General features: G+C 38.8%; 1 protein-coding gene across 1 annotated transcript in view; it reads right to left on the reverse strand.

Annotated features, from left to right (window-relative positions):
- The window catches only part of TWSG1 (twisted gastrulation BMP signaling modulator 1), a 59,631-nt gene extending 39,663 nt beyond the window's left edge, over positions 1–19,968 (reverse strand). Inside the window, exons 1-2 of the mRNA XM_036741482.1 lie at positions 19,811–19,968; positions 16,775–16,933 (exon numbers count right to left, since the gene is read on the reverse strand). Of these exons, the coding sequence (XP_036597377.1) occupies positions 16,775–16,894 (120 nt within the window). The 5' untranslated portion in view covers positions 16,895–16,933; positions 19,811–19,968. The remainder of the gene's footprint in view (positions 1–16,774; positions 16,934–19,810) is intronic.
- Positions 19,969–27,744: the final 7,776 nt, after the last annotated feature.

Raw genomic sequence — 27,744 nt, forward strand, 5'->3', positions numbered from 1 at the left:
CTTCCTATCACTCTGCCACTCTGGCAATCACAAACTACAGAGGCCATTGATGGCATGATCTCAATGCTGATCAGTCCAGGTTGCTCACCATACAATGGAGCTAAATTTAATATGAACACCGTATTGGCTTAAGCCACTGCAAATCAGAACTACAAAGCTCAGCTTCAGCTTCCCTAGTAGCAGGGGTTACAGATGTGCACTATTGGACCTGGTCCAAGTAATTCATAAAGGAAAAAATTCAAGGGACAGCAGCCTATGAAAAAAATGCTAAAATCACTGAAAGTGGAAAAATACAAATTAACACAATGCTGAGGTTTTACCTTACTTCTATCAGATTGGCAATAAATAAAAATGCAATTGTTGGAGAGGCTTCAAGAATACAGAACCTATGAATTGGTTTAGCCATTCTGGAAATAAACTTGTACCTATATCCCCAAAGTTACAAAACTGTGAATTATCTTTTATTCAGTGATATCACTCCTAGGTCTATACCCCAAAGAAATGAAAGAAAGAGGAAAATGAGGTGCTTCACAGGCATCCAATTTGAAATGTCCAGTTGGCAAGTAGACAGTGTCACCACCTTTTGCTTTAGAACCAGTTTCTTTCTTTCCCTGGCCCACTGTGGAAGAAAGCTGTGTTCCACAAAGCTCATGCTCTCCAATGGGATTTTCATAGGAGTGTGACTCACAATGACACAAAAGGCAAAGTGGGGGAAAAAAAAAACAACCTCATTCTTATGCCTACTCCTTTTCATTTCTCATTTAGAACCTGAAGGAAAAGGAAAAGTCTGATATAGGTGCTGAATGTAGGCATCTATAAAAAGAGTAAGATTTATTTATATTTCAAAGGAAATCCAGACACACAATTCTATGCATTTCCTCTCAGTAACTTGGGGATGGGAGTGTGGGTGAGAGATAATGCAGAATGAGCAGGGACAATTTTGGGAACAGTGTCCTCAAACTTAGGGTTAGGACTCAGGGATCAGAAGCAAGCTGTACTGATGGAATCAACTGAGAGAACCTGGAGGAGAGAAAACTTGGTGAAGGGGGAAAGTAGCAGGGGGAGTGGTATGGAAGATGAAAGAAACAGACAGGGCCTAAGTATGTGAAGAGCTGTCATAAAGAAGAGGGTTTAGATTTGTTTTGCTTGGCCCCAAAAGGCAGAAATTGGGCAAACAGGGTAAAAGTTGGAAAGAAGTAAATTTAGGCTAGATGTCAGGAAAAACTTGCTAACAATTAGAGTTATCCTTAAGTGAAATAGGCAACCATGAGAAGCAGTGGGTTGTTGGAAGTTTTCAAACAAAGGCTGGACTGCCATTTGCCAATTATATTAAAGAATAAGTACATGCTCAGGTAAAGATTAAACTAGGTCCTTGACAAATTTGAAATTCCATGATTCTGAACTTGGTGGTGGTGGCAAAGGAAGAGTGGCTATATGGCCTTATAATCTCTCTTCACCATTTTGTAGGGGAAATAGCATTGCATTTATACAGTCAGAAACCTTGGGTTCAAATCCTAGTGTGGCTACTTACTGTGTACTCTTAGGAGTGACTTAACTTTTCTGGATATCAGTATCTTTATATATAAAATGATGGTAATGGACAAGGGCAGCTAAGTGGAGTAGTGGATAGAGTGCGAGACCTGGAGTCAGGAAGACTTAAGTTCAAATTCAGCCTCAGATATCCTGGTCAAGTCCTTAACCTCTATCTGCCTCAATTTCCTAATACGTAAAATGGGTATGATAATAACACCTACCTCCCAGGTTTGTTTTGAGGATTAAATAAGGTAATATTTGTAAAGCATTTTGCAAATCTTAAAGTGATATATAAATGGAAGCTAGCATTATTAGCTATTAGATGATCTCTACAATCAGTTCCAGCTCTAAATCTATGAAGTTCTAAACAAAGAAGTTAAGGACTTGAAAAGTCTTAGTAAGGCTAACTATAATAGATCTCTGGTGAGTATTGAAAGGTAAAAGAAAGGAATATACATACTTCTCAGCTTTATAAAGCCTCTTTACAAAAACTGACCATATTTTAGTGCACAAAACCTCACAAACACAGAAAAGCAGAAATATTAAACACAATCTTTACTGACCACAATGTAATAAAAATATATTAAATAAGAACATTTGAAAGGATTAAACTGGTGTGTTGGTAAGCAAAAATGGGCTCCTTAGCACTTAGTCAACAATCAAGTTTAACTAATTACTTTGAGTTCTTTAACTCTGAGATTTTAATTCTTGAGTGGTAGTTCAAATTTTAAAAATGTGTACAAATTGAACATAGACAGGATCTGTGCATATTATACCAGTCTGAATTTGTGAGGCTGTATATGACATCTTTTACCAGAAGAGTTCCAAGTTTCTTTCCCTTTACCTCCCTGACTCTTCCTCAACAATAAGCATAAGATTCCTCATTCAATATTCTAAATAACACAAAACTAACGAAAACTTAATAACTTTTATTATAAAATCTGATACTTTAAAGTAGTCACAGTTCATTTTACTGCCATGTATCTGTGTCCTGCTCTAAATTTTAATCAAAGGGTGTGCAATAGAACAAGATTCATGCTAACATAAGTTTAAGAGAAACAGCCAATTTGAGAGCTGTCTGAACATGTCTTGATGGTCTAACGTTGAAGGGGATACCTGTACACCCTCTTAATGGATGTGCTGTGCTTTGACATTTCAGTGGGAGTGGAATGATATGTTATGGTAATATGCTTAATGATTTACAATTTAGCGATTATCTACCAAAGTGAAAGGTATCAAGAACAAAGAGGAAATAAGAAACTGATAGCTAATTTATAATATCTTCAGTGTCACATTAGTGAAGACAAAGATGGGAGTTTTAGATGGTAAAAATTACTGCTGAAGACTGCTTGGCTGCCAGGCAACAAAGATAATGTTCCTACTTCTCTTTCCTTACACTTTGCTACACTTAAGCAGGAAGACTTTTTCACCAGAAAACAGAAATTTAGTTACAAAAAGAAAATGTTTCAGTAATTAAATTTAATTATTTCTCATTGCTGTGAGTACCCTTTTCACACCTTCTAATGAAGTATATTTTTCGGTTTTTGACTGGATCTGAGAAGAGCTTCTTGTGGCTCCAAAACTTAGTTTTAAGGGAGGTGTTCAATGGGCTCTGAGAGATTCAGTGATTTGCCTAGGGCCACAGAACCAATATATGTCAGTGGCAGGACTTGAACCCAGTCAATAAACAACCATGGATTCCCTCCAGGATAAAACGTAAAATATTCTGTTTGGCTTTTAAAGCTCATCACCACCCGGCCCCTTCCTGCCTTTCCAATCTTTTTACACTTTATCCTATTCACATACTCCATAATCCAGTGACATTGGCATTCTGCCTGTTATTCACACTTCACAGTCTACCTCCTGGATTCCGTGCCTTTTCATCGCCTGTCCCTCTCCGCCTCCTCACTTCCTTTGAGTCTCAGTTCAAACTTTACCTTCTGCCAGAGATAATTTCCCAAGCCTCCTCAATTCTAATGCTTTTCCTCTGAGATTACCTCCAATTTAGCTTGTACATGTATTGTTTGTACATAGTGTTTGTACACAGCAAGCGGTCTTTTGTGTTAAAACGGGAGCTCCATGAGGGCACAGTGCTTGGGACATAGTAGGTCCTTATTAAATGCTACTTGACTTACTGAGTCTTATGGAATACTCTGTTCAATTCTGGGCATATTGTGAATGGAGAATGACCAGAGGATGGGAACCACGATGTTTAACTCTGAGATTTTGATTCTTGAGTGGTAGTTCACTCTATATCCATTTCACTGCAATACCTCTCATGAAGTAACATGTGAAAACTCATTTAAGAATTATAAGATTCTTTTAAGCCACTGCCCTGCCCTCTCTTCTAATTTATAACCACCAGTGTGAAAGGAAAGCTGCAGCTGCTTTGTATTTTTGTCCATTTCATAGGTCTTCATGGCCAAAAGAACTGGCTAATCTTCTTTCTAGGTAGCATAGTGGATAGTTGAATTCAAGTCCAGCTTCAGACACTTACTAGCTATGTTCCCTTGGGAACGTTCCACTTTAACCCTGTTTGCCTCAGTTGTTCATCTGTAAAACGAGCTAGAGAAAGAAATGGTAAGTCACTCCAATATCTTTGCCAAGGACGCTTCAAGTGGGATCACAAAGAGTTGGATACAACTGAAACCTTCTTTTGTTTAAGAGGAAGTAAGCTACCTAAAACACAGCTAATCCGGACTCTCTTCAATACCTGAGTTTTGCTTAAACAGTTTCCGCTTCAGTTTGAAGCGGGGCCCCCAAATCAAATCCTTTGATCATCACTCATGTCTAACCGATATTCTGAAATACAACTGCAATCATTTTTTTTAAAAGTAAACTTCTCACTAACACAAATGTAGAAATCTTCAAGAAAAATGGCTAAAACATAAAACAATTCTGTACAAAAATGGCAGGACAAAAGGACACGTACAGGCATAGGGAGTGCCTATCCAAAAAAGCCGGTATGAAGATGAAACAGTAGATTTCCATGTGTAATTATGAAGATTTAACATGCATAGCTTATCAAAGAATTCATGGCTAAGTACTCACTTTATATGTCATTGAAAGTAAACTGTCAAGTAAAGTTTGATCATAAACATATTTAGAAAATAAGCTGGGTTGTTTTTTTTTAAATTTTGTGGAGAAAGTAAAACAATAACTAACAGGGATGTCTCTATTAATACGGAAAATAAAAGTCTCCTCTTACTAAAATGCTGCAAATCAGTCAATCAAACATTTAAGCCCTTACTATGTGCAAAGCAAAGAGGGTATAAAGAAAGGCAAAAAGAGTTGTTTCCCTTGTGAAGCTTACATTCTAATGAGGAGACAAAAGGCAAATAACTATATAAGTTAGGTCACATACAAGAATAGACAGAATGTAATCTTAGATGAGAAGACACAAGCAATGAGGGGGTCTAGGAGGAAAGGGAAAGGCCTTTGGGATCTGAGATGAGTTTTGAAGGAAGCCAGGGAAACTAAGAGGCAGAGGGTGTTTTATCTGTAATGTTTGAAACTTGGAAAGAAATTATAAAAACCGGCTTCATTTTAAAAAAAACCCAGCATTTTTACTTCAAGATCAAAAAGAAGTCTTTAACTTTCCATTTTTGTAAAGCCTCAGTTTTCTCATTTATTAAATGAGGAGAGTAACACTTGCGCTACCTATATCAGAGCTGCTGTGGAAAAAAGTACTTTACAAACCATCGTAAGGTGCTATGCTAATGTGAGTTATTGCAAGAATATGAATTATAAGAACATACAGAGGAAAGAGCAGGGAGTAGAAGACAGAATATTGTACTTAAAGACCTAGTTCAAATACAGCCTTAGATACTTATGTGATATAAACCTTAGGCAAGTCTCTTAACTCTTCAGTAAGTCAGTAAGCACCTCCTAGGTGTCAGGCACTGTTTTAAGCCCTGGGAATACAAAGAAAGGTCAAAGACAGTCCCTGCCCTCAAGGAACCCACAATCTAATGAAAACAATTATGTACAAATAAGCTATACAAAGGATAAAAAGCAAATAATCAATGGAAAGAAGGCACTAGAATTAAGAGGTGACTAAAAAAGGCTTTCAGTAGAAGGTAGGATTTTAGCTGGGACCTGAAAGAATCCAGGAGGCAGAACATTCCAGGCAGGGGTTCAGCCAGCAAAAATTCCCAGAGCCAAGAAATGGAGTGTTTTGTCAATGGAATAGAAAGGAAGCTAGTATCACAGTATACATGGCTGGGATAAGGTATATACGAGTGAATAGGCAATGAAGGGCTTTGATCCCTTAAGTGACAGGGAGCCACTGGCATTTACTGAGCAGAGGACTGACATGGTTTGACCTGTGCTTTAGGAAAATCACTTGGGCAGCTGAGGGGAAGATATACTGAATTGGGGAGAGATTTGTGACGGGTATACTCACCAGCAGGCTATTATAATAACCCAGGTATGAGGAGACCAAGGCAGGGTGATGGAAGTATCAGATGAGAAAATGGGGCATAATAGGAACTGCAAAGGTGAAAATAACAGGCCTTGACAACAGGTCAGATTCGTGTGTGGGTGTGAGTCAGAGATAGTAAGGAGTGAGATGGCACTAGGTACAAACCGGGGCGGTGTCGGGGGGGGGGGGGTGTCACGGAACAGACAGACTGGGAGGATGGTGTTGCCCTCAACGGTTAATTGGGAAGTTTGTAAAGGGGAGGGGAGTGAGCTTGAGGGAGAAAGAAAATTAGTTCAGTTTTAGACACACTGAGTTTAAGATATCCACAGGATATTCAGTTTGAGATGTCTAAAAGGCAGTCAGAGATGCAAGACTGGAGGTTAGCAGAGATTACTGATGGATAAATAAATCTGAGAATCATCAGCATAGAAATGATAATTGAATCCATGGGAGCTGATGAGATCACTAAGTGAAATAGTCCAAAGGAAGAAGAAAAGACTCAGGATAGAGCCCTGTGAGGTACTCATGGTTAGCATGTGTTATGTAACTGAATATGCAGCAAAGGAGACTAAAAGGAGTCCATTCCATCACCTGTACTAACAGTTCATGCATGTGGGGATAGCTAAGCAGCTCACATTAAATAAAGTGAGAAATATAGTTACAGATGCTCAGAGTCCCCTTTAGGTTTTAACCTTTAGGCAGAGGTATAGCTCTTTGCTTCCATTTAAATCTGTATTTATCTGTAGCTAACCCCTGGTCTCTACCCGTGTGAGGCAAATCCCCCAGCCCTCCTCAGGCAGTGCCTCACCCCAAAGATGCCTCTGTCTCAGTGGCTCCCTCCTTCCATGGCTGAGTTCTTCCTGCCTTGTCATATGGTTTGGTCCCCAGGCCTGTCAAGCCCACTTCTCTCTCCAGATTTTAACATCCAGCTCCATGAAGGCTGCTTGCCCACTAGAGTGTTAGCTCCTTAAGGACAAGGATTCTCTTCTTTTGCTTGGATTCATATTCCCAGTATGCCTTGATGAACATGAGTCATCTTAGAGAAAGAAAAGACCTTTTCTTGGAACTGTGTGGGATACAAGATTGTTTGTGAAAGCTTCCCATGAATAAATCAAGCAAGGTAATACTCAGATAGTACAAATTTAGTTAGGATGTAGACCTCACTAGGCCTAAGTTTTGTTTTCCTGTAAATCATATGATTTTGGGGAAATCAGGTGGTCTCCCCCTCTCCCCCTCCCCTAGCCTACTCGCATGCCGTCATCTTAACATTGAGATTTCCCTATAAGGTGATTCTGTAGTTTCTGTGCTAGTATTGGATAAACTTATTCTGGGATAGATTGTGAGGCCACCTGTCCCAGCAAAAAGGGACAGGGGTCCAGCCTCTAGGGGTGGAATTTCTTAGAATTGTTTGTACAAGGTTATATATCCCCTTGCTTGCCTTCTCCCCCTTGCCTCTCTGCACTACCATCCCGCCCTGGTAGTGGGAGATGCCCAATTCTCACGAGACTTGATCAAATAAAGCTTCTGTTTTGTTTCTACCTTGGGAAAACCGAGACACCTCTGTTTTTGTTTATTTTGAGCCTGTGGTTTGTCCCACACAGAACTTTCCTCTTTGAAGAGGTGGGGGACATCTGCTGGCTCACCCTTCTCACCCAAGTTCAGTCAGGCCTGCCTCTGCCTCTGTCTCTCTCGCTGCCCCTGTGCTGACATTTCTTTTTTCGCTATTGGAGGCCCTATTCCTTCCTCTCTGCTGCCAGACTCTTGAATCTTTGGGGCTTTCTTAAAATTTAATCTGGAACAAAAATCTGTTTTCTCTCCTTACTCCCCAACTAAAGCAAAACAAAAACAAGACATCTGTAACAAATATGCATTGTCAAGCAAAACAAATCGCCACATTGGCTTTTTCCAAAAATATCTGTCTGAATCTGTACCCCAAATGTCTAACTTCTCTGTCGAGGGAGGGTAACATGCTTCATTGTGGGTCCCCTGAAATTGTGGATTGTCACTGCGCTGATCAGAGTTGTTAAGTCTTTCAAAGTTACTTGTGTTTACAATATTTTTATTGTGCTCCTTGTCCTGTGTACTCCACTCCACATCGGCTCATACGTGTCTTCCTCATTTCTCTGAAACAGTCTCATTCATAGTTTTTTAAACAGCAAAATAATATTCCATTCATATACCATAATTTGTTTAGCCATTCCCAAGCCTGCAATTTCACACAAAAGCCACAGAACATGGACTTCTCAGTCAGTATTTCATTTCATCCTCTAGTTTTCAGGGCCTTTTCACCCACAGCACAAAACCTTTGATTCTTGAATGATTTCCAAGAAGGTGTTTAGGCCTTGTTCACACCTGGTTCATAGCTCTTACTGATTCAATCAAGAAGTCTCAGTTCTTTGTAATTACTAAAGGGGGTATGTGGGCAGGGGTGTGCTGGAGCCAGCTCTAAGTGGCTTGTTATATTTTCAGTGTGAGCATTTATACCTCAAAAACAGGCACACCTACAAACCAAGGCTTACTTTATCATTTTGTTGATTGTCTCGATTTAAGTGTTAATAATGCAGATTAAAATTAAAAGCAGGTCATATCAGAGCATCAGCACACCCTTGTGTTTGGGACACAGGATTGCTCTGAGAATCAAATGAGATAATATATGTAAAGGGTTGTGCAAACCTCAAAGTCCTATATGTATATCGGCTATTATTACTATACACTGCATGATGCTATTCTTTTTTTTTTAATTAATTATTTTTAGTTTACAATATTTGGTTCCACAAGCTTTTGAGTTCCAAATTTTCTCCCCTTCTCTTATCTCTTCTCTCCCCAAGACGGCATGCAATCTGACATAGGCTCTACACATACACTCACATTAAACATATTTTCACATTAGTTATGTTGCAAAGAAGAATTATAACCAATGGAACGAACCACGAGAAAGAAGAAACAAAACAAAACAGAACAAAAAATAGAGAGAGCAAATAGTATGCTTCAAATAGTCTGCCTTCAGACTCCATAATTCTTTCTCTGGCTATAGACAGCATTTTCCATCATGAGCATTGCTGAGAAGAGCCAAGTCTATCAAAGTTAGTCATCGTCCAATGTAGCTGTAACTGTGTACAATGTTCTTCTGGTTCTGCTCCCCTTACTCAATAGTGCTATTCTTAATACATTATAACCAACCCCCACTGTAACATCATGAAATCCTGATCTAATACTGAATCACCCCAGGAAGAAAAATTGGACAAAGTACTTAATTTCAACTGAATGAACTTCCCTAAGTTTATTTTCTAATTTCCATTTTTTGGGCTTGTGCTTCAATTTCTCTAATTGTCAGCCATCTTGTTACCACTATATTATATACTGCACAGCAGAAACATCTTTCCTATGGAACTAGGCTTCAATACCAAAGTTTTACTAAAAACCTTTTCAGAGAATCAATGATTTTAGGCAAGGTGTGTCAGTATACAGATTCTCTGCCTCCATAGTCAGCTGGGGGGGCCAAAACAATACAAAAAGACGTGAGGGAGGGGAGGAGCTTTTTAATCCTTGAATCCCTTCCCTATCTAGTCTACTTTTTCCTCTACCCTCAAAACTTCATTTAATTATTATGAAGCTTTCTTTCACTATGTGAGTCTGGAATCTGCACAGGAATACTGGGAGTTCAATTCAATACGATTTATGTGTATTAAGAGCCTACCATGTACTAAGTATGGTTAAGGACTTGGCCAGCAGAGTGCAAGTTTCAGCAGGACTTAAAAAGCCAGAGGAAAGTCCACATTATAGGCTCAGTAAAAGATGACTAGATGTACCTGGTCTAAGGATCAGCCTAGCTACATTAAAAGGCTCATCACTAAAATTTATGTGCCTGCCTACAAGGATAGAAATTTACATAAATGCTTTAGTAAATGAAGCTGAGCTACTACAGAGCTCTCACTAAAATGGCAAATCAAAATAAATTGTCTATTGTTTCAATAAAAACCTAAGATTGGACAGCCCTGTATTAAGGTAAAAAGTTATGATCTCGAGGGAGTAGCTCTCCATGACTTAATCTGAACTCTTCTCAAGTGAGGATCTAATAGCAGATATTTACAAAAACAACATCTAGTCTTTATCAATTGTCCTGATACATATCATAGTTTGTGGCTCTCAAAGGATCCAAAGGGCTTTAGAAAAGTTATTTTCCTACTGTCGTTCATGACTAGATTGGGTAAAATTAAGTAAATTAATCTTTGATGCTGTCCCATAGTGTCACACCATAGTGCATTAACCCCAAGGGCTAATGAACATCTTAGGAGTTTTGGCTCATTACATCTGGCACTGCCAACAGCTATATTAATCATAAAAATTAAACCCTATTTCAACTTTTGTACAAATTTAAGGAATTGTCTTTTCCAGTAGTCCATACAAAAATTCCACACCCTACTAACTTTGCAAAGTTATTACAGCAAAAGCTCTGATACCTGGCATGATGGACAAATTTGGGTTCGGGTTAGTTACAAGACCTGGTTAGCTGGGAGTCACTCTTTCCTCATTAGTATTCTGAGTGCTTTTACCACCAGTTCCCCCTTCATTTCCTTTCTCTGATCTCAACTCATTCATCACAGTCTTGAACTCTCCTCAGACTACTGTTCTGGCTAGCTACAGCATCAGTGTAGCTACCAGAACAAAAATCTGTGCTGTGGGGAATATGGAATATGCTTGTGGCTCAAGCTGTCTGGTTTGTTGGGTGCCATATGATAGGGATTGTTATTAATATAAAGGCTCATACTACACAAAATTAAGTGGCCATTAAGCTCAAAGTATAACACTAGAGTTTGAATAAAATGCTATTAACTTCGTTCAAGATTCAGCAAGCTTTAGTATTTATTTTATGAACACTTATTTTGGGATTAGAAATTAAAACTCTAAGGAAGAATCTTAGTTATATTATGGAGCTGAATGATATTAAATATTTCCACTTTTTCAACTTCTGCCAAGACTTGACAAGTTTGCTAGTAATGTTATTAAAACAACATTGCTGAGAAAATGTTTATTTGATTTAAAAAAAGAAGACGACTCTTTGAATTCAACAATTTTAAAGCTTTCTAAAATATGCCTTAAGAATATGTTCCTATATACTTTCTTCCACACTAAAGTGGAAAAATATTTAATAAAGTTTATTACCTATTGTACACTACCTGATTTTTACACAAACTATTTTTTAAATACAACTACTTAACATACACATGAACCTCAGTACCTGAACCTCAGTACCTATCAAAGCAAAGAAATCCAGAAGAATACACAATGATGCAACCGAAAACATTCTTAAGTAACTTCACATTGTCATTTAGTCATTGCTAAAGAATATAAATTATCAGCAAATTAGTAGACTATGTTGTCACTTCTACTTATATTCTTTTATTTTATGGAGTAGGTGGGGAAAAATCCAAACAATTAGCCTTTGGGTACAAAAGGATAAACATAAATATAATTATGTTACTCTGCTCAAACAACACTATTATGCTTTACCAACTACCAAAAATAAACACCAGCTAAACAAACGTTAAGTGAAGAACAGAAGTGTCAAGGTAGTAATAACCTACTACTTAATTGACATTGATGGACGTTGAGTGGTGGGTACAGGCACCTTATATAACAAAGGCTTCAGTGAAATTGGTAATGTAGCTAAACATCAATTAACCTGTATATAAATAAAGCCTATATTTACTTGCACCAATGCAGGTTGCAGTTTCTCTGTGACTTACAGGCTGGTCTTTGTGAGCTTCTCACATCCTGAAATCAACTTGCCTCTGAACTTCCCCAAATTTAGCTAGCTAGACTGGTCCTCTGAAAACAAATCATACATTCCCCTACTAAGCCTATACTAAACATATTAAAATATGTTTAAAAGGTATAAAACGTATACATTTCTTTTAGAAACCTAACAAAAAATTTTAAAACAATATAGCCTATAAAGCGAGTAACTCAATGTATTCCTCTCAACTTTTTATCTTTCCATGCCAGTCTATAAACACCATGGTACAAAATTATCTTAAGTAAATGCTTTCTTAAAGAGAAATTATGAATTCCCTTTCCTCAAATAGTTCTGAAGGAGGAGAAAAAGCAGTTATGTTTTTTGTCTTGGACTTTGACCAACTTAATCCAACCCTGTGAATTTTAGGGTAATGCTGAACTACTCTTTTATTTGGTAACATCAACCTTGACTCATTAGCTTTGATCATTTATTCTGAAAGATTTTCAGTCATGTATAAAGTACTGCTAGTCTTAAAGTTAGGTGACCTGAGTTCAAATTCACTGCTGACACTTACCACCTATATGACACTAGGCAAGTCACTTAACCTCCATGTCTCAAGCAATTCCCTAGGCCTTTTCTACTGAGTAAATAGATGAATCTAAGTAAATAGATGAATCCGAATACTGCTGCAGTGTCAGGAGTTCCTACACCAAGAACTGATGTATATGAAACCATATATATGAAAAACAGCTTGCAATTAATTGGCAAAGAAAAGGAAGTGAAGAGGAAAAAAGGGACAAAGATGTAGTTTACAAGACCAATAATGGAAGAGAATCTGACAGCACTTTCCTGAAACCATTTTTATAGGGAGAAAATATAGATTCATTGCTGTGGGTACAAAAATAAAAGTGAACAGCAGGGAAATAACTGAATATTTCTTTTAAAATCCAATTTTATTAACTACATTAATTACATTTATCTCTAGGATAAACCCACAGGATTTCTAAATTGGGTATCTAACAATGCTAAATATTTCTGCTCAACAATTTGAGGTGACCAGTCAATATTTTCTTTATACCTACATTTAAAAAGCAAAATAGTTAATATTTAAATAAGACATCTAAGCCCATTTAAAAATATGATGGCTTGTTTTAGCCAAGGGTCTTCAATGATCCATAAAAACCTTTTTTTCTTAACACAAGTAGAGTACTTTGAGGCTGATCACATGAAATGGGAGAAGAAAGGATCTAGGTTATGAAAGATTTCTAAACAGAAAAAGGAAACTTGACACTTTTACAAACATTCCTTTAAGGAGAAAATCCTTACACAATCCTGTTTATGAGAAAACCTAGTTAAATGATCACAACAAGCCAAAGAATAAGTACATAAAACTAGATAACTAAATTTGGCTTTACATAATGTTTAAATTAATACTACCCTCTCCTTAGAAGCACAAAATAAATATTTATGTGGGGACCACCCTCAAGCATAGCAACTTGTAGGAGTGGCAGTAATGACTGTACAGTCTTATAGCTCTACTGGTAAAAAAATATTTACATAACTATAAGCCCTCAGAGAAATTTTTTTTTGCTTAGTTATGTTGTGAATATACAAGCCTTCACTGTCAGCACAGATATTCTAAAACACTGTAACGCTATTTTTCTTTAACATCTCAAGTAAAATTAAAATATTAGCTGGCCTGTTGCAAAGTATTAGCTGGTTTTCAAAAGAAAAATCTAAATTCTTTATAATGCGGGAGAGCTTAATGTTAACTATGTAACTACTGTTTACCAACAAAAAGAATACTAAGTTGCTGCCTTTATCCACCTTCCCAGGATGTGTTAGCATCATGTATCAGGTTAAGTCCATTTCTGTCCAGTGAGTTCATAGGATCATGGCTTTAGAACTAGAAGGGACCCAAACAGTCCAATCTCCTTATTTTATAAATAAGGAAATGGAGGCCCAGAGAGGTTTAGTGATTTGTTCAAGGTCCCATAGCTCGTAAATATCAAAGCTGGGATTAGATCCCAGGTCATTTGACTCCAAATTCAGGACTCTTTCATCTATATCATACTGACTAGGTCTTACCTATATGGATTTATAGTTCTGCAGAGCCCCTTAGCTTTACATTTTCCATATTTACATAGCTTCAAAAAGAGTTAAGTTAAACATTAGCAAATATTAAAAACATAAACATTCAAAAGAACTTTACTTATTAATACTTTCTCAGAAGCAAAAAAAAATTCAAATAAAGTAAAAATTTTTACACTAATGATGGCGAGAACACGAATAGTCTAAAAAACAGCTTTTTCCTTAATGTATATCCTTGTACTTTCATTTGACCATGGGTAAGACTAATATTCAGAGAATTCACTTTTTACAAAATAAAGAAGGCATAAAGAACAAGGCATAAAGTTGAGAAAAAATTCATTTTTCATCATCTTGAACTCAGCCCATATACTTTCATACTCTCCATCTCAAGTTGGGAACAGAAAGCTAAGTGTTGTATAGGCAAATATGTGGCTCAGTGAATAGAGCTCTGCACTTGGACTCAGTAAGACCTGATTTCAAATCCTGCTTCAAATACTTATTAGCTGTGCAATTCTGGGCAAGTCACAATCTCCTTAAGCCTCAGTTTCCTTGTCTGTAAAACTGGGATAATAATAGCACCTCCTTACAGAGTTGTTATGAGGATCAAATGAAATAATATACAGGTTATATGTATCTATATGATTTTTACATATAACAATCTATAAGACAATGTTATGTATACAATATAATTCTATCTATTGTTATATATGCAATATAATGCTATTTATTGCTATCTACTGTAATGTTATAATATGTATAATATGATATGTTGTATATACAATGTATATATGTATATTACATATATGTAAAAATATATATATATTATCCTCACAACTCTGTACAGAGGTGCTATTATTATCCCCATTACTAAATCAGAGGGGTAGAACCTATAGATTTCTATACTAATGATATGCAAATCGCATACTTTTTTTTTAAATTCGTATTTAAAAGTGATAAATTACAGTTACCTGGAATATACATTTATGTAGAGCACCTTATTCTCCAACAATATTAAATTGTACTGTAATTAGGCAGATTACCTATCTTTGTTGTCAAAATTGAATTTATCATCAAACTGGAAATAAAATTTGCCAATAATTCAGATTATTTTAAAACCAAATAATTAGGCTAAACTTAAGGAACAAGATATGTTTAGTGGAGAGAAAAGAATCATCCACATTGCCCCATAACTGTTAAGCAAATAAAATTTCCCAATAATACACCCAAGTTGTTATGCCTCTGTCTTTCTTCTACCTCAGACATAATTATCACAAATTGCAATGGTAATGGAAAAAGGAATGTCATTTAAAGAAATTAAAGTTGATAGGAAATTAGAACCTGATAAATTATAGATGCAAAGCAATTTAATCTACCTTGAAGTCAAGAAAATCTGCCTCTTATAATAATAGTGCTGACAATATGACAGTAATTTAGTCTCTCAGAGCCACCAGTCAACTTTACAAGACTGGAGTAGTTGCCATCTATAGCCACGGAGAGAGTTTCAATATGAGAATTCCTTATTGGGATGAAATCACAAGTCCAAACAAAAATAAAATGGTTTTTAGAAAGTTCTTTAGAAAATAAATGATGAAGAAACTGAAACGAAGAGCTTATTAACTGCTAAATTGGAAGAGTAATCATTCTGAAATAAAATAATAAAATGAGGATGGGAGTTTAAATCCTTAAAGAAACAATGTACTGGGTCTAGAGTCACAAAATCCCTACTATATCTTTCTGAACTGAAAGGATCTAAGGACCAATGTATATTAACATCTTTCCATTTCCTAGTCAGTTGACTTGTTGGTAGTTTATTAAAATTGAAGTAGAAATCTCTCTGCCTTGCCTTCCCAGATTCCTTACTGAATCATAATGTTTCCTAGTACTGAAAAATTCCCATTCCCTATCCTACCTCTGAAAGGACATTTGCGAAGGGGACAATCAGGTTTCAAGTCAACAGTCTTGAGTATACATATTTCTAAAGTACAAAACTTAAAAACTCAATCAGTTTTGTGGATTCTACCTCTATATTCCATCTTGTATATACACCTTTCTCTCCACTCACCCCTTCGCTATACTGACAACAGGTTCTCATCATCTCTTGCCTAGACTATTGCAATAACCTTAGAATGGACTCCAGGTTTGTGGTCTCTCCTCTTTAATCTACCCTCCACACAGCTACTAAAATAAACTTCCTAAAGCATAAGACTGTCACTCCCTTGCTCAAAAATTTTGAGTAGCTCCTGACTGTATAAAAGATAAACTCCTAAGATTTGCATTTAAAGCCCTCTTTAAATTTTTTCCCCTAGTCTCTGTAAGTACTGGAGGGAGAGCATGTCACAGATTTTGAGAGAGAATGCTGGTACCAAGTGTACCAACATATAAATACTAAATTGTTGTTCAGTCGTATCTGACTCTTTGTGACTCCGTTTGGGGGTTTCTTGTTCGGGTCTTCCTTCAAAATCCAATTTGGAAAGCTTTTCCTTTATACCGTAGTTTAGTGTTCTCTCCATCTTCAAACTATCAGGTATTCACTGTATAGGTAACACTGTATTCCACTAGAATGTAAGCTCCTTGCAATCTAGCATCATTTTTCAATTTGTCTTTGTATGCCCAGCTTCTCCATGAAGCATTTCCTAAGCTCTCTCTCCACTCAATTTTTCCTAAGCCACTTTGCCCATATAGCTTTCCTTTTACTCCTATCCAACCCCATTTTGTGTTATCCTTATTTCTGTACATGCCATATATCCCATGATAAAATGTAAACTCCTTGAAGGCAGGATCAAAGTCATTTTTCATTTATCCACATTTTAGTATAGTGCCTTGAAAATAAATGGAACTTAATAAACCTCTTAAATGGGAAAGCATTGAGGCAAATGAGAAAAATTAAAACAAATATCATAATTCTATCATAACAAACAGGGAGAACAAAGAGTTTTCCTATAGCAAAAATTACAGTCTATTTATTCCATATAAATCATTTTCAATCATACCTGGATGAGGCATTTGCTCACATCACTAGCACAGAGAGCTTTGTTACAACTGAAGGAGAGAGGGATCCATGTTAGGAATATCAGTGTGGCTACAGTAGGCACAAGATACTGTGACTTCATGTTTCCTCAAAGCAGAGAAGGGGTAATCCCCACGAAGCTCTGAAATAAAAGACTTCATTTCAATAGACAGTCATGTACTAGAGTGAAAAATCAGCTCCCGAATTTCAAATACTTTAGAATTATTCCATTGAATATAATTTTCAATGAAAGTTGATTAAAAGCTCAGAAAAAAATAAAAGCTTTATATTATAATACAATATAAGGCATCCACAGAAAGTTGTTACAATTCAATATTTCCCAACCTAAGTAACTTAGAGTATATCAAACGGGTAAAGTTTATTTAAGGTCAGCTCTTCAACTTCACTAATTGTGCTTGAAAAATGTATCACCCCTTACCCAATCTGGGGATAATGAGCTTCTTCAAACTTATCTAGGCTGGACCATCAAGTCCATTAATAGGCCCATATGGGAGTACAAATAAGAGAGTACTCATTTTCATCAATCCTCTAAAAGTCCTACTCTGCTTACTCATTATGGTATTAAACGGATCACATGTTTTCCTAAATCAGCATAGCATAAGCTCTGAGAGGTCTTACATCCATGAAAGGCTTTGAGCAGGGATCCTGTGAAATAGGTTACCATCTGAGGATCTGCCTTGCTAAATTTGGAGAGGATGTAGCCATGCCGGTTACAGGATGATGAATTTTTCCACCACAGCAATTCTGGAAGTTGATCAACTAAGGCATAAGAGGGTTGTGGGCTGTGTTGATGTAAGGTATACCCTACTACACCAACAAAAACCCAGCTTCTCAAATACTTAAGCATTCAAGTCCATAGCACATACAAAATAAAATGTTTTTCAATAACAGTATTATCAATGAGTTTTTTAAATGTAGAACACACTTATGGTGATTTATAATCATTTCATATTCTCTTATAAAATGGATCTGAATCAACACAACAAAGAGAATTTACAATTACTTAACTTCTACGAGCTTCAGTTTCCTCATCTATAAAATGTGGACATTTATATTTACCCTACAAACTTTCCAGGGCCATTGTTAGTACCAAATGAAATAATATGTATGAAGTGCTTTAAATGTACTAGCTCTCACAAGCTCTCTCTCTCCGTAACCTATTATTACCTACACATGCTCAAGTGAATAACAGGGTGAGGGGAGAGTTCAAAACACTAATTGCAGGAATTCATTATAGATAAAGTACCATTATGAATTCTTTAAAGCCACAATAGGGCTAAAACGATAAGAAACCAGAAAAAAGATGAACTCCCCCAAATTCCACAAATATAGTTAGATGTAAAAAAAAAAAAAGAAAAGAAAGCCAATGTAACTTCTTGAATTTATTGATACAAACACTTAGGTGTGTGTATGTGTATATATGTGAGTACATTTTTAAAAATTTTGAGTAGTTACGTTTCAAATTTAAAAGGGATAGTTAAGTTTGAAATTTCTGTAATTACATTTGCTATTTTATTTTAAGCATTAAAATTTTGCAAACCAACAGCAGTGAGAAATGAAGACTCTTACATTAATGGTGGTAAGTCTGACTCAAAATTTAGAAAGAGAAAGCCCTGTTGATTATTACTAGAACCACAAAACATTCCCCAAAGGACGTTAGTCACCCAACTTTGTAACTTGTTAAACTACTCTGACCAAATGGGATAATTTCTGGAGCCACTGGCATGTACTTGTGGAGCCAGAATCAGCCATTTAAAATTTTGGTGTTTTTTTTTTCCCACTAGTTTTTCATCTTATTGACACTACAAATTAAAGAGTATTTGGTATGAGGTTATTTTTTTCAAAGCTTTAACAAATTTAGCTTATTAAAGAATCTCTTTATTCTCTAAGGAGAGGAAAAATTTCAAGTGAAGGCCAACACAAAATCAGTGACAGCTTTTGAAAATCCAATTCTGCCTCACTTAAATGCTTATTTCCTAATACCTAAAATAACTTAAGTAAACATCTCTCTCCCAAACTTTTCATTCATCATACATCCCCAATTTCTACTAAACCAAAACTTTGGACTAACTTTGGTCCTCAAGGGAAATGTCAATTAATAGACCTAAACACCGAAGATAACCTTTGCATTTCGGAAGTACTTCAGAAACCATTATTCCACTCAAAGCTAAGTCAAGTTCCACTGTTTCTGCTTTCAGGTGGAGACACCGAGGCACAGAGCAGCCGAGACACTCGCCCGGGGTGGAAGCCTAGCCTTAAAAAAGATTTTTTCCCACTTGGATCAGCGCAGGGGCGGGGTTAGGAGGCTGGGGGAGGGAGGCAGATGGGGAAGAAGAGCACGGACTTATCTTTCAATCAACAAACATTTTTAAAGGATGGGCCGGCTCGGGGCTGAATTTCTTTCATTTGTTTGGGGAAAGGGAAGGGGAGGACGGGAGAAAGAAACGGGGAAGGGGGAGGAAGGGTGAAGGATGAGGGCAGGAGGGGGAAGGAGGGAAGAAAGAGGGAGAAAGGAGAAAGAAAGGAGGGGGAAGGAGAGGAGGAAAGAGGGAGAAAGGAGGGGGAAGGAGATGAAGAAGGGGGAAGGTAAGGAGGGACAGAGGGAGAAGAGAAGGGGAGAAAGGGGAGATGAAGGAGAGAGAAAAGGGTAGGCAGGGAGGGGGAAAAAGAGCGAGTGAGGAGGGAAGTAAAGGAGGGGGAGAGGAGGGTAGGAAGGGAGGGAGGGTGTGGGGGGGCAGGACTCGCAGCTATTTGGGTTAGGACAGAGAAGGATGCCCACGAGAAAGGATAAAAGGAGGACGGGCCAAAGGCAACCAACCGCCCCACTCCCCGCAACTGTTGCTACTCAACAAGCATTTAAAGGCGTCCTGCCTCTGAATCGACCCCGGGCCCAGGCCAAGCTGGAACCCTGCTTGCCCCTCCCCACCCGCGGCCGCCGCCCGCCCCGGAGAGGCCCTGCCCGTCCCGGCCGCTCCCCGAAGCCCCGAGCTCCCCTCACCGTGAGGCGCGGCGCGGCTGGGCCGCCCTCCCTGCCCTCGGTCCCTTTTCCCCACTCGGAGCCCGGCGAGCCGGGAACTTGGCCTTGGGGGAGCAGCGCGTGCAGATGCCCGGGCCCAGCCTCCGCCACCGCCCCCTGGTTCTCCCGGGCACCGCCCCCCCTCCGCGCCCCCCCTCCCAGCCCCGCGCTGCGCAGAGCGGGGCCGCCCCGCCTCGGGCACCTTAAAGAGACAGAGCCCTTCTCCTCTCCTCGCCTCTCTCCCGCGAGGCAGTTCGGGCTCCCCGCACCCCCGCCCCAAGCGCCTCTATCCTGCCCACCTTCTCTCTGGCTCCTGCCCCCCTTCTCTCTGGCTCTTGCTCCCTTCTTTTCCCTCTCCTGCCCCCTTTCTCTCCCTTTCTTGCCCCTCTCCTCTCCCTCTCTTGCTCCCTTCCTCTCCCTCTCCTGCCCCCCTTCTTTCTGGCTCCTGCTCCCCTCCTCTCCCTCTCCTGCCCCCCTTCTCTCTGGCTCCTGACCCCCACCCCCTTCTCACTCGGTCTCCTGTCCCAGTACTGTCTGCTTCCTGTCCTCTTGCTCCCCTTCCTGCCCCCCTCTTTTCTTCTCCTGCCCCTCATCCCTCTTGTTCCTTCTCCTGCCAACCCCCTAGTCCTTTCACTCCCTCTCCTGCATGCCTCTTCTCTTGCTCCCTTTCCTTCCCTTCCCTCCTCCCTCACCCCCAATCTTCTTACTCTCTCTAGAAACCCTACCGCCCCCGCACCCCCTTCTTGCTCCTTTCCTCTCTCTACAACCCCTAGCCTCTCCCTCCGTCCAGAGTTCTAGGGCACGCACATCACTCGGCATGCTCATGGCCCACCCTCTCTGCTTCTTACTCTTCTACTTACCCCTTTATATCCATTGCCTCCCCCACTCCTGTCTTTCTTACCACGCCCCCAACTTTTTTTTTAGAGGGGAGAAGGCAGAGTTAAGTGATTTGCCCAAGGTCATACAACTGGTAAATCTTTTTGAAGTATATGCCTTCCAGGGGACGGACTTGCGCGCGCGCTCACACACACAATTTCTGCAACCTATCTCCTGTATCCGATTATGAACCCCTCTCTCCAAGCAGGTGACAACTTTCCCAACAGAATGAGCGGATGAGAACCATTTGTTCTAATGGTAGGAAGGGGGCCAAAGTAGGCACAGTGAAGTGCTTAGAGTTTGGTCGGACATTGAAGACGCCAAGGTCATCCATTACATCTCCGGCCATCGACAATTGTCTTGACTTCCGTCTCCATTTAGTCCAATCCCTTCATTTTACAGATTAGTAAAATTGAGGCACAGAAAAGTCTAACTTGCCCAAGTTCACACTGTTAGTAAGTGTTTGGGGCAGTACGAGAAGAAAGGACTTCCTGACTCTAGGGTTACTGCACCATCCATTACACCACACTGCCTTTCCTGAGCCTATTGATCTGAAGAACAGGATGCTTCTATTAGCAGCCCAGCCTGAGCGGTCAACTGACCTATCTTTCCTGACCATTTCTTGACTTCACTGCTTTAGTTTCCTAATTAATTAATTATAATTAATAGTGATAAGCTCCTTGAAGGAACGAACTGGATTTCAATAAGTCAATAAGTAACTATTGAATACTATATACATATATTTTCTCTTAAGAAAAAAACCTTTTATTTGATCCTATCATGCTACACAGTTATGGTCCCTTTCGCAGCCAAACTCTTAGAAAAGAGCTGTCTATAGTAGTTGTTTCCATTTCCCTATCTGCTAGTCACTTCTCAGCCTCTTGCAATCTGGTTTCTGTGCTTGCCGCTCAAACGAAGGTACAAATCACATCTCTGATGCTTACTACCTGTGTGACCTTGGACAAGTCACTTGACCTTCATTTTCCATCTGTAAAATGGACCAGATGTCTTCTGAGGTACCTTTCAATGTTAGGTCTATGAAATTCCTCTCTAAAGTCACCAAGGATCTCTTTATTGCTGACTTCGGAACTGTTTCCTTGTGGATAATCTCTCTGCCTTGGGTTTTCTTGACACAGCTCTGTTGTGATCATCTTATTTTTTCAGATTTATGCTTGATGTTGAACTCAAGTTCATCATGCATGTCCCTGCCCACTCTTCGTGTGTATACCCCAGGGCTAAGTCTCAGCTCTTCTCTTTTGGTGATTTCATTAGAGCTCATGGGTTCTGACTCCATTCAGATGATTCTCAAACCTATATATTCAGTCCTCATCTCCTGAGTCTTAGTCCTCTATCTCCAACTGCCCATGGAGCATATATGTATATATAGATATACATGTACATATATATAGACAAGCATATGGATATGTGTATAGATACATATGACTTGTCTAGGTGTATATGTTCCTAGACATATATTATCCACCTCCTAAACATATTATCCTAAGCATATATTATTCACAAGACATGTCTAAATGTCTATGTTCCTACAGAGAATACATATATGTACATGTATACACATATAACCACATGACTTGTCTAAACATGTGTGTGCATATATATGTATAGCTACATATGATATGTATCTATGCATGTGTGTATACACACATATTACATGACATTTAAATGTCTAACTAAAGTTCTTATCTGGAAGAAATAGATATCTTTGGAATCTGTCCCACTGTTCCCCAAGGGACAGAAAGAAAAGTCACTTCTCTGGTTTCTCTTAGGGAGGTATGGTACCCCTTAGTCTGCACTTACCAGATAAGCTCTTTGGATAGCAAATAAACCATTTATTTAAGCAAAACAGTAAATAAGAAATTGGAGTTCTGCAGATTAGAATATACCATAAAATACACAGAAGGGAATGTGCTTTTTTTTTTTTTTTTTTTTTTTTTTGCTAGGAGCAAGATAAGATCTCAGCTCAAGCCAAGACAGAGGCCTCAATATCACCCAAAGGGAAATTCTTTCTTCAAAGTCTTTCAGGAGAGAAACTGGAAAGCAGGCACACTGCAAGGAGCTGGCTTTCCCTTCATGTCCGCAGTTTCCAAAGTCTTGCTTTCTTTCTTCTCTGAAGTCTCTCTCACTACATGTGTCTCTGTCAGAAGCTCTGGCACTAACTCTTCCCCTCATACAGATATGAAGTGTTGCCTGGCATCCTCTCAACCAATTAGATGACATATCTCCCTCCATGACCCTCTTGGGTAGGAGTTAAAATTACATTAGTGTAATAATAAGTACTATCGCTGGGTCCAAAGGGGTGTGGGGTGATAGTCCTTTCCCTTTCTACAAAGGTGCCCCTTTCATCATTCAAACTATGTTCAGTCCTGAAGGAGCCTGGCCCCTATCGAGGAGTCATGTTTTTGTTTTTTGTTTTTGTCCATATTCTCTGGTTCTAACCCTTGAACCCTGGGGAAATTATTCAAAGCTAAGGTTTAGTTCATATTTGGTCTCACCAGTGCGGGGTTGGGGATGGGAAAAATAGAAAAGCACTCAATGTATAATGAAGATCAGGAACAGGACAATTATTTATTTTCTCTATATAAAAGAAATGCTAAACCCAAAAGACTCACAAGCATGCACTGACATGACTTGGGCAAGCAGCAGTAATAACTTAAAACTACTTGTTCTACTTACCCAGGAGGTTGACATTTAAAGCATACAGCAGAAAGTGTTTTCCAGGATTGCTGAATTGGCATTTATTTCACCTTCATTTTGGTTTTGAACTGTCCAAAGGAATTACTCCAGGTCCATGGTTTCTGAAAAGCCAGGATAAGAGTGGTGCTCATTCTCCTGAGGGTCCTCTTCTCCAACAAGCACTTGAATAGTGACCAGGGGCTTCCATCAAATTGTTGCTGGCACTGACTGGGGACCCAGAATCTCCAACCTCTCCAAACACAAGGTTGATTCAGTCACCTATACTCAGGAAAGAAATGAAGCAAAAGGGACAGCCCTGGTCCCAGGCTCAGGCTTAGGTTCACCTATGTAACCCACATGCTTTAGCTACCAGGTACCCACAGCTGCCGTAGTCCTGGGTGGTAGGAAATGGTCCTCCCCTTGTCTTCCCAAGAAAATCCCTAACCTAGTGAGAGATCTAGGGGGCAAGGGCATTTTATGATTTACAAGTGGGCTACTTCCTGACTTAGTGGCCAATCCTCTCTGACCTTAAGTCATTGAGGGACCAAGGGCCCACCCCAATTTTGATGTGTCATCTCCAGATGACAAACCTTTAGCATTGAGACATGTTTCCCCAGAAGTGGACAAATTGGACAGTGTTCAGGCTCAGCATTCCATAGGATGTGTTCAAGCAAGAGCAGACCAGGGAGAAACTTTTTAAAACTGTAATTTCATTTTATTTTCAGTTTTGAATTCTCTCCCTCTTTCCTCTCCTTCCCTACCTATTGAGAAGTCAAGAAAAACAAAACCCGTTACAAATATGTATAGCCATGCAAAATAAATTCTTTCATTAACCATATCCAAAAAAAGAATAAAAAAAAGAAAATATATTTCAGTCTATACTCTGAGCCTATCATCTCTCTATTTGGAGATGGAGAGCATGTTTTATCATTAGTCCTTTGAAATAGCTGTTTATTGTTTTGATCAGTTCCTAAAGTTTTCAAGGCTGCTTATCTTTATAACATTGTCATTATATAAAATGTTTGCCTGGTTCTACTTCCTTCACTTTGCATCTACTCACACAAATATTTCCAGGTTTTCTGAAACTTTCCTTCATCATTTCTTATAGTATAGTAGTATTCTATTACATTCATATATCACAATGTGATTGAGTTATAATGGGCATCCCCTTAGTTTCGACTTTGCCACCACAAAAATAGCTGCTTTTTTTTTGTACATATGAGACCAGGTAGAATATTTAAGCATTTGCATTTAACTTTTTAGATTTACATACCCTCTGAGAACTCAGCATCATGACCATACCATGAAACAGAATCACAGCAGAACTTTTGTTTAGGGAAAATACTATAGAGTTCAGAATCAAACTGATGAAAAATACTTGTTTTCCAGACCAAGATATGCATTTTTATGGGAGGCCCCTTGAATTAGTTCATTAGCATATTAAGGACAGGCACTGAAGATAGACGATGAATTGGATCTGGAACTGGTTAAGGGAATGCGCTAGATTGCATTTGAGAAACTGTGTAGCCCTTTCAAGCTACTTCCCCACACAAAATCCATATTTTTAATATCGATTTTCTTCTAGTAAGAGTTTTTAACTGTTCTTTGCTTTGTGTATGTATTTGATACAACAATATATTGTCTTCCCTATAATAAGCTTCTTGGGGACAGGGAGTGTTTCAATTTTGTCATTGTGTCCTCAGCCTTAGTACAATGCTTGGAAAATATAAGTCCTTTCTACATACTTGATTTATTAACTGATGGTGAGGCTATGGCAGCAAATCATAGAAGACCATCATCTTTAAAGATTTTCACTTTCTCCACTCTGTCTTACATATCACTGCTAAACAATTCTGCCTGAACACTGCTTTTATCATGCTACTCTTTCATCTAATAAGCTAAAATATTTCCCTATTGCCAGATCTATCAAAGTTAAACTTTTCTCTTTGCTGTAGGTCCTGTGTGATCTGACCACGCTGTCAGCTATACAAGTCAGATTTATTTCAATCCCTCTTTCTTCCTTTGCTTTTGTTGTAGCTCGTCTAGGCACACTTGTCTAGACAAGGACAATAGTAACTTTTGCTGAGACTCCAATTAACAATGATTTTTCCTGTGACCAAAAAAAAAAGTTCAGATATTTTAGAATGAGAGTGAAAAGTAAAGCTAGAAAGCGTAATGTGGTCCACGCATAGGGGGTATCAAATAATATCTCCATGTGGAGGATGCTAGGGCAAAAATGGCTTCTCTCCAGGTAGAGGACATTAGAGAGCTGCTTCTAGGAGACTCCATATACATGTAGAGCAGGCAAAGTCATACTTTTTTTTTGAAGGGGGGAAGGCAGGGCAATTGGGGTTAAGTGACTTGCCGAAGGTCACACAACTAGTAAGTGTGTCAGGTGTCTGAGGTCATATTTGAACTCAGGTTCTCCTGACTCCAGGGCCACTGCTCTAGTCACTGTGCCACCTAGCTGCCCCAAAGTCATTGTCTCATTGATTTTCATCAGCTAACTATGTGTTGAAGAGGAGGTTCTTCTTAGTAACACCTTCACTTATGGTGAAGAAAATGGATCCTCAGATGCTGGCAGTTTTGAAAGGTCAGAAAAACAAGTCATAGGAATCTGAGAGTCTGAGTCCAAGCTGGGAGCAAGTGTTTGGACCTTTGGGTTCCCCTACTAGCAGAGATTCAGATGAAGACTCATGCATCAAGAGATACTGCCCCTAGGATGTGAACCAGGTATGGCCAATACTATGTAAGTAGTAACTGAGCTAAGCTGAGCCTTCTTCTCCCATAAAGTCTGAGGTGAGATGGGGAGAGTGTGCCTTAGGTGTTGAGAAAAAGGTTTATATGTTTATTCTTGCTATAATTCTTTGCAAAAGCTAATTTGATATTAGAGTGGTGAAATGGAAATGGAAGTACTAGTCACTAGCCCCCTAACAATGGGAGACATAGCTGATGGCAGTAGAAAAAGTCACCCCCAAATCCTTTAGCATATCTTGGAACCTTGTGGGAAAAATAACCTAGGTGGTCCTGAGACTGCAGAACCAGAGCATGCATGTTTCAAAAGAATCTACCAATTACCTCCTAAAAGAAATCCCACAAGGAAATGTCACAGGAATGTCATACCCAAAATAAAGAGTTTTATGTCAAAGAAAAAAAATACTATAAGCATACAGAAAGAAACAGTTCAGGGACCAAGGAATCACAGTAGGGATCATACGGGACCTGGCAACTTCCACTAAAAATCGGCAGAGCTCTTAGAGGACAATATTCCAATGGGCAAAAGATACAGAATTATGACCAAGAGTAACTTACCCTGAGTATACTGAGATTAATTCTACAGGGGGAAAATGGATTTTTAATGGAATAGAAATCTTTGAAGCATTTCTGATTAAAAAAAAAAGGTAGAGCTGGGCAGGAACTTTGAATCGCTAACAAAAGAGTCAAAAATAATCCAGAAAAGTAAATTTATCTGAGCAAGTGGATAGACGATATGATGATTTGCTAACATTCTAATAGAGAAGAAACAAGTGTTTCTTCAGAACCTTGATGTCTTTGAAAGGGGACTGAAGGCGTCTAATAAGGAAAACAGAGGTTGCAGAGGCGGTTTGGCTGTGTTCTGGGTGATTAAAGAGGGGAACAAGAAAAGGTAGGGTAAGAGGAATATACTAGTATAGAAAGGAGGAAGCAGGGGTGGAATTGGCTATCTCTCGTAATTGAGGTACCTGAGAAGAATAATATACAAACATGGAGGAAAGAGTGAGAAGCAGATAAGATGAACCTCACTCTTAGCTGAAATGGTAATGAAAGGTTGAACGCACACATGTGCTTTCTTTCCCTTTGACTGGAAAGGGTGGACAGTGAACAGCGATGAGCTCCCTTCAGATCCTGCACTTAAGGAAGGTGTCCATCTCATCACTTTCCACTTGGCTGCACTCCTCTGGACTTTACCTACCCCCTCTAGCTGCTTTTTAAAAAGTGTGGTTCCCCCCATTAGATTGTGAGCTCCTTAAGGACAGGAACTGTCTTTTGCCTTTCTCTGTATAATCATTACTTACTTAGCCCAGTGCCTGGCACAGAATGTTTATTGCCTGACTCACACATAAACACAAACTGTGTGACTCTGGGCAAGTCACAACTTCTTTTTGCCTCAGTTTCCTCATCTGTAAAATGGGGACAATAATACCACCTACCTCCCAGGGGTTTTGTGAGGGTCAAGTGAGATAATAATTGTAAAGTGCTTAGTACAGTGCCTGGCACATACTAAGTGCTATAGAAATGTTAGCTATTATCATTATCATGATTATTATTGTTATAAGACTTTGGTACAAGAAATATATTCAATTTAA

Source organism: Trichosurus vulpecula, chromosome 1, assembly GCF_011100635.1.
Source record: "Trichosurus vulpecula isolate mTriVul1 chromosome 1, mTriVul1.pri, whole genome shotgun sequence".
Lineage (NCBI taxonomy): Eukaryota > Metazoa > Chordata > Mammalia > Diprotodontia > Phalangeridae > Trichosurus > Trichosurus vulpecula.